The sequence below is a fragment of the Benincasa hispida genome, chromosome 12, assembly GCF_027475165.1.
Source record: "Benincasa hispida cultivar pf3 chromosome 12, pf3_genome.v1.1, whole genome shotgun sequence".
Taxonomy (NCBI): domain Eukaryota; kingdom Viridiplantae; phylum Streptophyta; class Magnoliopsida; order Cucurbitales; family Cucurbitaceae; genus Benincasa; species Benincasa hispida.
The window spans coordinates 70,533,792-70,547,494 of NC_143489.1; the positions used below are offsets into that span (position 1 = coordinate 70,533,792).

General features: G+C 32.1%; 1 protein-coding gene across 1 annotated transcript; it reads right to left on the reverse strand.

Annotated features, from left to right (window-relative positions):
* Window positions 1–213: 213 nt before the first annotated feature.
* On the reverse strand, window positions 214–2,402 carry SLD2 (Fatty acid/sphingolipid desaturase). Its single transcript, XM_039018683.2, has one exon. It carries the CDS (start codon window positions 1,879–1,881, stop codon window positions 538–540), a length of 1,344 nt encoding a protein of 447 aa, XP_038874611.1. The 5' UTR covers window positions 1,882–2,402; the 3' UTR covers window positions 214–537.
* Window positions 2,403–13,703: the final 11,301 nt, after the last annotated feature.

A 13,703-nucleotide genomic window follows, 5' to 3' on the forward strand; every position in this document is an offset into this window, starting at 1 on the left:
GACCATTTCAACTCAAAATCTCAACAAAGCAACAACGGAACATAAAAGAAACGATTCGTAATCACAAGACACAACGGTCCAAATGGGGACAGCCTCAGTCCTTTTCACAGTAACCCACAACAATCGGATCTTAAAGATGGCATATTCTCTTTCTAGATAAACATGAAGTTCAGAAACGCCATTGCTGTAGATTCTAAAACAGGGAAGTTCAAATTCAAAGAAACCCAGACCATGGGATTGGGTTGGATTTTATATAGCATTTTTCATCAATTCAGAAGTTTCAGCAGAGAGAATTCAAAGCAACTTTGTAATAATCAAATAAAAGAACCAACAAGAGGAAGCAAAATATAGTGTTTAGAGCATTTCAGACATATCCTAAGAGGCCCAAAATATGAAAAATAACAGTAAGCCCACCAAAAATAAAACAAACTAGAGAAAAAAAAAATCAAAAGAAGAACTTGCTACCATGCTCGAGAAGTCTAGATAAGAACTATGAAAGATCTGACCTCATCTTCAACTTCATCTTCATCTTCATCTTCATCCATGGGTGTTCACAGCTTCCCAAAGCAAGTTCTTAGGAACAGGGTTGGTCAAATCTCTAGCCTGCAAAGCAGCTGTTCTAAGAGTTTTTATGGTGCGAACATTAGCATCCCAAAATGACAAACTTCTGTAAGGAAGATTGTGTTTCTTGCAAAGTTCCACTACAATTGGAGAGATTTTCCTCAACTGGCATCTGGGCATCCTTGGAAACAAATGATGCTCTAGCTGAAACTGCAATCCACCAAAAAACCAGTCCATCCAAGTAGAACAAGAGATATCCAAAGTCCCACTTGTTTGCTTCTCAAACCAATCATTCCCAGTGGGCTTCCCAACATAAACATTAGCCGAGAAATGGTTGAGACAAAATTGGATGTGCTGAAGAGAACATACAGCGAAACTTGCAAGAACAAACATGACCCTCTCAGACCAATTAGGGAGATAGGAAACCAGAAGAGGAAACCATGTCCAAAACACAAAAATCCCCATTATGTTCAATGCTCTATCAGGGACTTTCCTAGTGGAAAACAAGAGCAACAATGTCTGCACAAAGAGATTCACTCTAGCCACACACATCACAGGGTAAAATGTGAAATGCTGGTAACTAACGAAGAATCTAGCCAAGCCATCAAACTTCAACTTCCTACCATAAAAATGAGATGTCAAAGACCGGAAGAATTTAGCAGAAACAGCAAAAACTGGGATGTGTTGAAGATCTGGATCATGGTCAAGGCTATTGCAAGAGATATGATGAGCATTATGAGTCCATTTCCACCAGGCTATACTAATCCCCGTCAAGCAATTCCCAGACAAAATTTGAGCCAATTTGTTAAATCCACGGCTTGACATTACATTAGAATGTCCAGAATCATGACCCACATAAGCACTTTGGATCCAAAGCATACCCAAAATCAAAGCACAAACCAAATGAACCAAAACACTCTCAGATTTCAAAACCCCATAAACCACAAGAAACATCATCACAGCAACAGAAATCAAAGAATACATAGTAACATGCCCCTTCTTCTCAAACAAACCTTGTTTAGAAAATTCAGAAGCAAGCCGTCTGTAGTCCTTAGAAACCTCCGAGACCTGAAAATCCTTGAGATAAAATCCAGTGAACAAGCGGTCTAAATACGCCCAAGCGGTGCCAGGATGATAAGCGATGAATGCATCGGTAACATCATGACCCGCTAAATTGAGAAAAGGCGTATCACCACCAGGATGTTCTTTAGCCCATTCTGTGACATTATAAACCTTACCCTGAATAGAGATCCATAGATCTCCTGGTTTGTTGTGCTTGAGAAGCTCCTCAGAGGTAATGTACTTCTTCTCCACCTCCATATCGAAACCGGACCTTCAAAAATCGGTAATGGGGGTAAGGGGATAACAACAAAAAGGGATCAAAGGAAGAAAAAAAGGGAAACCCAGATGAAAATCAAAGCTATATGAAGCAGTTTCTTCCCTTTTCTTTTTTTGTTGTGGGGTTGCTTGGGAAAATGCAACCCTCTATTTGGAGAGAAGAGAGGGGAAATTGGGTTCGATCGGTTCAGAATCTAAAACAGTGTGAACCCCTCTTTCTGAATTGCAGGTTGCATTTTGGAGGTTTTAATATAGAAAATAAAGAAACGGATTCAAACGAATGAACAGAGAATAATAAGAGGTCGTGATTGTTAACAGCGAAGTACACGGTACAAAACTAAACCTGGGCTTAGGCCTTAGGGGCGTTTCCCCCGCATCTCAAATCGGTTTCCCTCCGTCTTAACCTCACCCGCGGCTCACTCAAATATCCTCTTTCTGTGTTTAAATTCCTTTTTAAAATACAAATTGATTTTAAATTCAACTTTCCTCCCTACATTTTGGATTCTATTGCATTTTATTCATCTAAAAAAATTTGAACTCCTCTCTCGTTAAAAGGAATTAATAAAATATCATTGTCTATCTATATTGGACTCTGATACACGATAGATAATAAATTGACTCATTTTTTTATATTTAAAAACAAGCTTCTTAATTATCTAAAAAAATAACTACATTTTAATTCATGTATGTAATTTTTTAAACCAAAATTGGTTAAATAATAATAAATTTTATGGAAAATATCAATTTGTACCCATATTAGACTAATAATTATATCAATTTAAATTTTAAAATTTTGTTAATCTATCAATTTACACCTTTCTTTACTTTTTGTTTGGAAAAACTTCGTGTGAAACTTACAATTATATCAATTAATTTTTAAAATTTTCATAAATTGACCAGTTTAGACTCTTAATTAAAATTTCATTTGAGAATCCTACATACATCTACCTTAATTATTCATTCTATAAAACCAACTGTTGACAAAATCTACACATGTGTTAAGAATCAATGTATGGATAGTTTTTAAAAGTAATAGTAATGAAATGTCTACATTAATTGGCCTATAAAAAAATGGAGATAATTTAACTCAAAAGCATAAGTTTCACATTATCTTACTTACACAAAATTTGTAAAATAATGTAAATTGGTACACTTACGAAAGTTCGAAATTTGGATTAATATTCACAGTTTTAATTGATGCAACTCTCAAAGTTTAAGAGTATAAATTGATATCTGTCTTATTTTACCTGAGATAAAATATAATGTGAACATGTTTTCACAATTTATAAATGGATTTATTGATAGTTTAAGGACTAAATTTTGATATTTAAAAATGTTGGAACAAAAATAATATTTTAACTATAAAAATATTATATAATATTTTAAACTTGATCTCTCAACCCTACCAAGTTTTCATTATTTAATATTTCTTTTGTGAGTTCAACGAGTTTTGAATTTCTAATTTTTCGTTGTGGTGCCAAGAGATTTAACAATTCATAAAAGAAAGGTGCATTTCGTGCACACTAGGCAAGGAAATAATAATAATAATAATATTATTATTATTATTATTAATCATTTAGTTGGCTCATTAAAAAATATTATAAAACATGTCTACATCCACTTAAAATTAATTTAATATCTAATATTATATTTTTAGATATAATTTTTTATAATAAAATGTAATTTTGAATAATTTTAAACATGTTTTCACAATGATTTTGAAAATGAAAAAATTGATTTTAACAATTTCAAAAACACTCCCAAACATCTCTAACTTAATTAAATGATTCGATTAGGGTCAACATTTCACATCTTGTAAGATTAGGTGAAGAAGTCCATCCCACCTTGATGTTATTTGAGGCATAATTACACTTTAAGATGTTTAGCTGGAAAAGAAAGAAGAAAGAAAGAGTTGAACCATGATTAGATTTGTTAATTTTATTTAGGGTAAATTGCAAACACCATTCTTAAAATACGGTGATAGTTGTAATTGCACCTAAAACTTTCAACAGTAAAAATTGGGTCTCTAAACTTCTCGAATATTAAAATTAGACCCTCAAACTTACAATAATTATAAAAATTGGATTTGTAAATGATAAATATTAAATCGTAAGATTTACACAAATGTTACAATTAATATAATTATTTAAGTTTGAGGTTCAATTTGACCCAATTTTAATACCTATGTAAGTTTGATGGTTCAATTTTTAAAATGGAACATTTAAGGAGTAGTTATAATTATCACGTACTTCATAAGTTTTTTTATTTTTATTTTTATTTTTAATTTTCCCTCTATTTATTTACTTCTTAGACATTCAAAGCTTCCTATTGCACTCTTAACTTTAAATTGAGGTTGGTGAAGAGTTCTTTTATTTTTCTTTTATTACTGCCATGAGTTAAATGACTATTGTATGTGTCATTAATGATATGATATGGTTTTTAGTTAGATGAGGATTGATTTGATATGATAAATTTTCCTTTATTGCGATAATAGTGTGAAAACTATTATCTATCGCATCAACCCCAAGCAAACAATAAATCTAACAAAATTATGCGTAAAGAAAATTCCTCTATAGTGTGAACAAAAGCAATATGAATTTTCTAAAAGTAACATAAATTTTACATATAAATGATATGGGTAGATATTACCTTAATATTATAAATTTTTCATTTTAAATATTATAGATGAATTTAGACCTTATAAAATAAGCCCAAAATCAAGAAAAGATTAAAAGATAAAGTAGATTTGTCTAATCATATCCGATCCTAATTTATTGAGATTAACAAAGATCGATTTTATCATAAGAGGTAAAGGTAAATTTTATCTCATTCTATCTATAAATACATCATTATAACGAATCTAAGATCTAGATCTTAATCTAGAACATAAACTTCCGACTTCTGTTCTATTCTACAATGACTTAGATATCATAACCATTTTTCCTTTATTTTGTAGATTTTTTACTCTCCAAATTATAAATTTATCGTTGTTGTTATATAAAGGTTGAATATATTTTTTATTGGTCAAAATTGACATCATCGGATAATACAATAAAATAAATTTTGTTGTTGAAAAAAAATAGATATGTTGTATGAATCCATTAAATATATCAAATTTAATTAATATAAAATTTATACTATCAACGTCAAAGTAAGAGATTTCATTTTTATCTGGTATAATTAAAGGAGTATATTCGTCAAATCTAACATAAGATACCAATTATATTTATAGTTATATCACTATTTTATAATTATTCGATCCCACTCAATTATTAAATTAAGGGGGACAAAAGGACATCACGGAGTTTAAACGGACACAAACAAATAATAATAATAGTAATAATAAACTAAAACTAAAAAATAATAAGAGTCGGTTAAAGAGAGAGACAACGAATTTTTTGGTAACGTGTAGTATCGTGCGTAGTGAGTCGATGACTGGTCGAGAAACAACCCCGTCAAGGTAAAATTCGTGTGAAGATAAGATTAAAGAATGGACGGCTGAGATGCGAGGACAGAGAATATTTCTGTGGCCGAACGACACATGATTTTTTTTCTTATTTTTTGTTTTTTGGGTGGGATGATATTTTGTTTCTCCTTTTTAAAAAATTAATATTTTGAGAGATATTTTTGGAGGAGGTGCCAGTCATTCCCAGCTGTTTTTTTTTCTTTTTTTTTTTTGGAGTTAACTCTTTTATTATACTCAGTCCTCCCATTGTTTTTAAATTCCTCTATTTTTGTTGGACCGCTGTCATTTCTTGATAAGATTATAGATTTTTGTTTATATAATTTAAGTATAGTTAAAATTTAGTTTTTATTATAAGTTAAGAATACTTTTCGTCCCTCAACTTTGTCTTAATAATAATTTAGTTTCTTAATTTTGATTTATAACAATTTAATTTCTATATTTTCAATTTTATAATAATTTAATTTCGAATTTTATTATATAATAATTTAATCATTATATTTTTAAATTCATAATAATTTAATCTCTAATACAAATAAATTTATCAAAATAGATGTCAATTTTTATTATTTTATAATATAGTCTTTGTATTTTATTTATATAATAAAACTTATTAAATCTTAACTCTGATTTCTATCATAGAAACTAAATTGTTATAAATTTGAAAATATAAATACTAAATTCTTATATTATAAAATTTAAGGACTAACTTAAAACCAAATTAAAAATTTAGGGACTAAATCATTACAAAACAAAGTAAGAGATTAAATTGTTATTTTTATGAAAGTTTAAGGATTGAAAATATTTTTAATCCATTTATAATTTAGTTAAAAACCTTTTAATAATCATGTATACGAGTTTTATTAAATTATAAAGGATAGGTATGAGGTTTTATCACATTATAAGAATAAAATCTAATTTTTAAAATTATTATAGGGCTAAATTTTTAGTTTTTTTTTCCCATTAAATCATAGATAAAAATTGGACTCTAGTTTCCTTATTTTAAGAATAAAAATATCTATTTTTTAATATTATTTTGTTTTCCTCTCGGTTGATTCATTTTTAAATGCTTGCTTTGATGTTTGAGTTTGCGGTTTAGAATTAAACAGGAATGCTTGTCAATGAATTTTTTGGTTATATATATATTTTTTAACAGATAGTTTTGTTATATTTTTAAACCATTGTAATCTTAACCCAATTTCAAATATAAAAACCTAGTTTTGGAAGATAAAAAAATCATAATTATTTTATATTATTTTTATCTTGGATAATCCTTGGTGCATATTTTAGAATGATTTAAAAAAAATTAAAATCACTTTCTTCATTTTCAAAGCTATTCTAAAATACAAAACACGTCTTTAATAATTTAAAATTAATTTAATATTAAATTTTACGCTTTAAATATAATTTGTATATCATCAAAATTGATTTTAGATGATTGAAAATATGGTTAAGTATGATTTTGAAAAATGAAATATATGTTTTAACTACTCTGGAATCACTCCTAAATATATCCTTGATTTTTTGGAGAAAAATCAATTTTAATTAAAAATATTGTGAGGTTTGTATCAATTTAGTCGCTAAATTTTTTATTTCATCTATTTTTATCCCAAACTTAAATAAATATTACAACTTCAACCTTAAACTTTAAAGAACTATTAAAATTTTAATTATCGCATAATTAAGTTTTCACAAGTATTGTTCAAAAAAGTTCTCTATCTTCTAAAAAAAATCTCTCATGCATTTAATAAATTATTATTCTTCTTATTATTATCATATGACAACTTTTTAGAGAAAACTATTAGATTTTTTTTTTTTTTTGAGATTTTTAAATTTTTTGGAAATGTTATTCAATGATCAATATGTGCATTGATCAAACTTATTTTTGTGCAAAACATTATTTTATTGAAATTAATAAGTTTATGAAGTTTTTTTTTTTTTTGTTAAAATTAGTTGGTGAATTTATTAGTATAATTACTTATCTATATTGAATAGATAAACCTTAGGATCATTCATGTCAAATTGTCAAGAATATATACGAAAGGATTCCATTGACAATTTGATGATGCCTCTAAAGTGGTTTAGTCTTCCTCAACCAAAACTCTGAATGCCTTAGTGGGATATCTCTAGTTGGGATTCAAGAAAACTGAGTGCTTATTGTTTTGGTATGTTGGAAACCATAGCTCTAAGATCTTTTTATATACTAGTTCAATTAGAGTTCCCATTAAATCCTAATTAACTACGAATGAGTTTCTATCCATTAAATTCATACTCAATTAGGAATCTAAGGTCTTAATTAATTAGATCACATAATAGAGCTAAATCTAATAAAATAACCCAATGTGATAAAATATTAATCCACATACATGGCTCATACTTTAATTATACGTATTATTATTTAAAATACGTCTAACAATCTCCCACTTGGGCTATGTCTGTGTATTTAATGTATTTAAATCACATCAACCTTAAGTGCACATAAACAAGTTATTTCAATAATCGAGTACCCCTCTAGTTCAATCTCATGAAGGAACCGTGAGATCTGTAATGGAAAGGGGATCGGTCCCAATTTTTAATTTTCACATAATTAAATGCAGAGAAGAATAATTATGCATTTTAAGTTTCTACAACATGCTTATCATAGAAGGAATTAGGGAAGAAATTAACTTACCCTTGAAGAATTAGTTCTTCGTGAGATCCCTCTTCGATCCAATCGCGAACTCTTCGTCTAGAACTCGATCATCAAAAAATGCAGCAAACCATGTTTTGGCCACTACCACAAGAGAACCTCCTATATTCTCTTTAGGGGATGAGAATAAGCAAATAGAGTTGTGGGTTTCTCTGAATTTTTAGGAGAGGGAGAGATATTGAGAGGAAGAAGAAAACTTTTTCCTCCTGTGTGTTATTGGGTGGAAAAAACACAGAAGTCACTGACATCCAGAGATTAGGGGAAGAAGATGAAAAATGTTACGTAAAAACTGAACAACTCATTCCTCTACACGTTTGATCGAGGGAGAGAATTAAGGGGAGGGAGTTGTAACTCTCTCACTTTAATTTTGAAAATTTAAATTTAAATTAAAATGACTTTAATTTAAATTATATATATATATTTACTTATTTATATAAATAATAACTAACTTATTATATGTATGTATAACTATATGTTATATAAAATATTGTTGGGGTTGATGCCCTAAATCTCGTAGGGTCCTATAGTTTGTAATTGTAATGTACAAACTTTTTATTTATGTAATAAAATATTTGATGTTTTATTTCAAAATTAGTTGTATTAACAAAAAACCAATAAACTGATATTCAAGGTTATCTTGTAATGGACGGATCATGTTTTAAGAGATAGCATAAATGGTATGTAGTATATGGATAAGTTGGATACCTTATCCTTGTGACACTACGAGTATGGTCCGCTTTATAGATGTTACAATTGTTGTAAAAGTGCTACAAATGATCTTATCTTGATCATTCATGCGGAGACATGTGAGCGGGGATATTCTATACAAAGGAGTTTGTATAAGACTGGACCACGAAATGTTTAGTCTCATTATATAACGCCGTTCATAATAAAGACATACATTTCACTAAGATGACTATAGGTAACATGACTGAATCCTGAGTGAGTTGTAAACTTCTTCCTATGAGGGATGTTGGGATTGATGTCTTAAATCTTGTAGGATACTGTAGTTTGTAAACACGAACAAACATTGATACTTTATTCATTTAAGTCTATGAAATATATGATATTTTAGTCGCATTAACCACAAACCAATAAACTAAGATCCATGGTTGTCGTTGTTGTTGGGGTTGATGCCCTAAACTCTTGTGTCCTATAGTTTGTAAACAGTTTGTACGAACGCTTGTGATGTATAATATATGATATTTTACTTCATCTATTGATTTTGCTCAGTTGTTTGTTCTATTTGCTTTACCAAAAACCAATAAACATAAAATCCCTGGTTATCTGTATGTAACTTAGGCATGTATGTGGTGACATAGCCTTAAGTGATAACCAAAATGGTCTGTAGTATATGGATATAGGAGGGAAACCTTATCCTGGTAACGCTACGGATGCGAACCGCTTTGTGAAATGGTCACAAGTATTGTGACTTGTCATAGATGGTCTGATCTTGATCATTCGTGTAGGGGACGTGCGAGCGGGGACGTCCCATACAAAGAGTTTGTATAAGACTTGATCACGAAGTGTTAACGTCTCGTTATATAACATCGTTCATGACAGATACTTCACTTCACTAGGATGACCATAGGTAACATAACCTCAATCCTGTGAGTTGGGAACTCCTGCCATTGAGGGCGGTCCTTTGATTTGTATAGGTGTGAGTGGCCAGGTCGGTGACTTAAACCTACCATTTTGGAGATTCGTCTGATTTAGGAGCTGGGAACTCAGCTACATAAGATGGGATTCACTCCTTCTCCGAGGCAAGGTCAAGTACTTAACCTACAGAGTTTGGCCTCCACAATCCCAATATTCTCCCACTTGGAAACAAAATGACGATCATTAATTATTTCTTCATCAATTTCAACTAGATTTATCGTTACTTCTTCAGTTTCAACCAAATTTACCTCTTGTTTTCTTCTCTGATCCTCTTATAATTTCCTACATTGATTTTTGAAGTGACTTTTCTTACGACAGTAAAAAAACACTATATCTTCTTATTCTTATTCTTCCATTTTTTATTGCTGTTACTCGACCCATAGTTTCCAGAGTCCACCTTACCTTTACCTTTAGTCACCACTAAAGCTGAACCTATAGTAGATTCTTTTGTATTTCCTACAAAAAATTTTTCCAGATATAGCTAAATCACAAATCCCTTAAAACTTTAATGTGTTATCCCCATTGAATCAGACACTACAGTTTTCATGGTCTCCTAACTATTAGATAAAGATATCAATAACTGTATTACATATACCTCGTCAGTAAATTCTATCTTAAAAATTTTTAATTATGAAGGAAATCAAACACGATGATTTCCATGAGCAGCGGAAAGATCATTCCAAATTACAATCGTATATGAACTTTACAATTACAATAAAAAACGGAAACAAATGGTTATACGAAATACATAAATTATACATGCTATACAAATGATCAAGGAAAAGAGTAACACACTTTTGCAAACTCATCACAAGGCTCCTTGATCACGAATGCTCGAACACAGCTACACAGTAACACACAAACGCTTATCCAACACAACCGTTACACTGCACGAACACTGTGCACTCGAACTAAGCGACCGCCTTGGTCACAAACACCCCAAACAACACGACCGGCCTCCACAGAACCTCGACAGTATCAAGTTGAGTATGACACCACCAAGAAGGCTACCTTGGTATTTTCGGAGTGAAAATCCAGAGGGTGGGCTCTGTGTGGACTTGGTTTGAGGCAGAAAGTAAGAGGAAACACAATCGTGTAAACGATTGAGCAAATGGGAGATGGAAGAACCTATCGTATAGGTCGATGCCCAATCGTTTAAGAAAAACTATACGATCGTCTAGCAAAAGCTATTCAATCATTTAGCTCACTCCAAGCTGTCGCTTAGTAATTCTCATTTACTTGACAACTTCCGCGATAATTTCTGAAATTGGAAATCTAAAAAAACAAAATTTCTCAATCTTACTAAAATTAGGAAAACATCTTTCCTTTTATCTCACGGTTTCCATGAAACCACCAATAACCTCCTACTCAATTGGTTATTAGAGAAAAAGAGATAATTATCCAATAATTAATATTATTAGAAATATAAATGATAACTAACTTATCATAATATACTTATAACCTATAGTTTTAATATTTCATCTCATGAAATATATAAACCATAGCTCTTTTTCTATTTCATGACACTTAATATAAATCTCATTTACATTAATCCTCCACTTGATGTATCTCATACACCATACCGATTAAATCATATATAATCAAATTACCTCTTGTCAATTTGAACATTTCAAATCAACACCAATAACTGATTCTCAACTTGAATCCATTGAGTTACCAAGGGGACCTTATGAACCTGTAGCTCAAAGCTCCAATGGTATGTGAATAACTGACTAAACTCTTTAGTCACAGAATCTACCATTCGTTAACTGTCAGACACTCCCCTAAAGACCAACAGCTGAACTCTCCTTACCACAAATATATTATATGTCCATCTTAACCAATCAACAGTGTGACAACCATTCACAGATCGCTCGTAAGTACAGCTCGGCCAATAATCGTATGCCCCTGTAGTTACATCAAACTTCTTAAGTACCACCGATCCCTCTAATGAACATAAGTCATAGTTCTACTATGACTGAGTTCTCTCTTCCAAAGAGAAGTTGTGGCCACTATGTTCAAGCCCCGGAATCAGCCCTGAAGGGAGCAATCTCTCTACTTACCCCTGCTTCAGGGAAGAAGTGAATTCCATCTTATGTATTGAGTTCCCAGCTCCCAAATCAGACAAGTCCCCAAAAAGGTAGGCATGTTGAGTGGCAATCTGTCCACTCTCACCCATACTAATCAAAGGACCGCCCCCAAAGGTAGGAGTTCCCAAAACACTTAGGATTGAGGTCGTGTCACCTATGGTCATTTAGGTGATATGTAAGTCTCTAGTATCAATGACATTATATACAGAGTCTAATCATCTCGTGGTCCGATTTTATATAAACTCTTTGTATAGGACACCTTCGCTCGCATGTCTCCCCACGAATGGTCAGGATCTACCATCTGTAGTAGTTTACAACACTTGCAAACCTCTACAAAAAGGACCGTATTCGTAGTGTCACTAGAATCAAGTATCCCACCTTAATCCTTATACTACAGACCCATTTAGGTTATCACTTAAGGCATGATTCACTTGTATATCACATATACATGCTTAAGTTTACATAAGATAACCATGGAGCTTAGTTTATTAGATATGAGTAAATGCCAAAATGAAAATTATTTTATTCATAAAACAATGTGTATCATTACAAACAACGAGACTCCGGGAGAATTAGGACACCAATCCCAACAATCTCCCACTTGTTCTAATGCCTTGGGAGACTAATGTACAATACAATATAAAACATGTACAATATACAATAAATTAGATTATACCCAGTATCATCTCCCACTTGCCTTAGACAAGATGCCACATGTCCTGCAGACCCAGACTCTCCAGGTGACCCTTGAACACTTTAGCTGTGAGATTCTTTGTAAAGGGATCAACAACGTTGTGCTCCAACGCGATTTTCGTGACTAGCACATTGCCACGATGCACAATCTCCCTAATCAAGTGGTATTTGCTCTATATGCTTACCCCGACAATGACTCTAAGGCTCCTTTGAATTTGCCACAGTCCCGCTGTTATCACAATAAACTATGATAGACAAATCCATATTTGGAAGAACTTCCAAATTTGAAAGGAATTTCCTCAGCCAAACAGCCTCCTTAGCTGCTTCACAAGCGCCTATGTATTCGGCTTCCATAGTGGAGTCTGCGATGCATCCTTGCTTGATGCTTCGCCACACTACAACCCCTCCATTCAGAGTGAAAACTGACCTCGATATCGATTTGCGAGAATCTCTAGCGGTCTGAATCTGTGTATCCTGTGAGGATCAGATCCTTATCTCCATACACGAGCATGTAGTTCCTCGTTCTCCGAAGATACTTGAGGATCGTCTTGACCGTTGTCCAGTGATTAAATCTTAGATTGGACAGATGCCGACTGACAATCCCTACTGCATAGCAAATATCGGGTATGGTACACAACATTGCATATATTAAGCTTCCTACAGCTGAAACATAGGGAATCTGTCTCATCTTCTCAACTTCTTGAGATGTCTTAGGACATTGATCCTTAGACAAAATGATTCCATGCCTGAATGGTAATAAACCCCTCTTGGAATCCTGCATCCTGTACCTGATCAACATTTGATCGATGTACGATGCCTGAGACAAGGTTAACCATTTGTTCTTATGATCCTGAATGATCTGGATCCCTAGAACATATTGTGCCTCACCCAAATCTTTCATTTGGAACTGGGCAGCTAGCCATTCCTTAATGTCAATCAGATACCCTACATCATTCCCAATGAGTAAGATATCATCCGCATACAATACTAGAAAAGCTACTGAGTTGTTGATGATTTTCTTGTAGACACAAGCCTCATCAACATTCTAATCAAAGCCAAACGACTTGACTGTAGTGTCAAATCTGGTGTTCCAAGATTGAGATGCTTATTTCAGCCCATAAGTGGACCTATTAGGCTTGCAAACTTTTTGCTCTTGATTTGGAACTGTGAACCCCTTTTATTGAGTTAGACTTGAGCATGACAACAAGTG

Excerpts from the sequence above, each read along its gene's own strand:
- SLD2 (XM_039018683.2), bottom strand. The coding sequence starts at position 1,881 with ATGGAGGTGGAGAAGAAGTACATTACCTCTGAGGAGCTTCTCAAGCAC.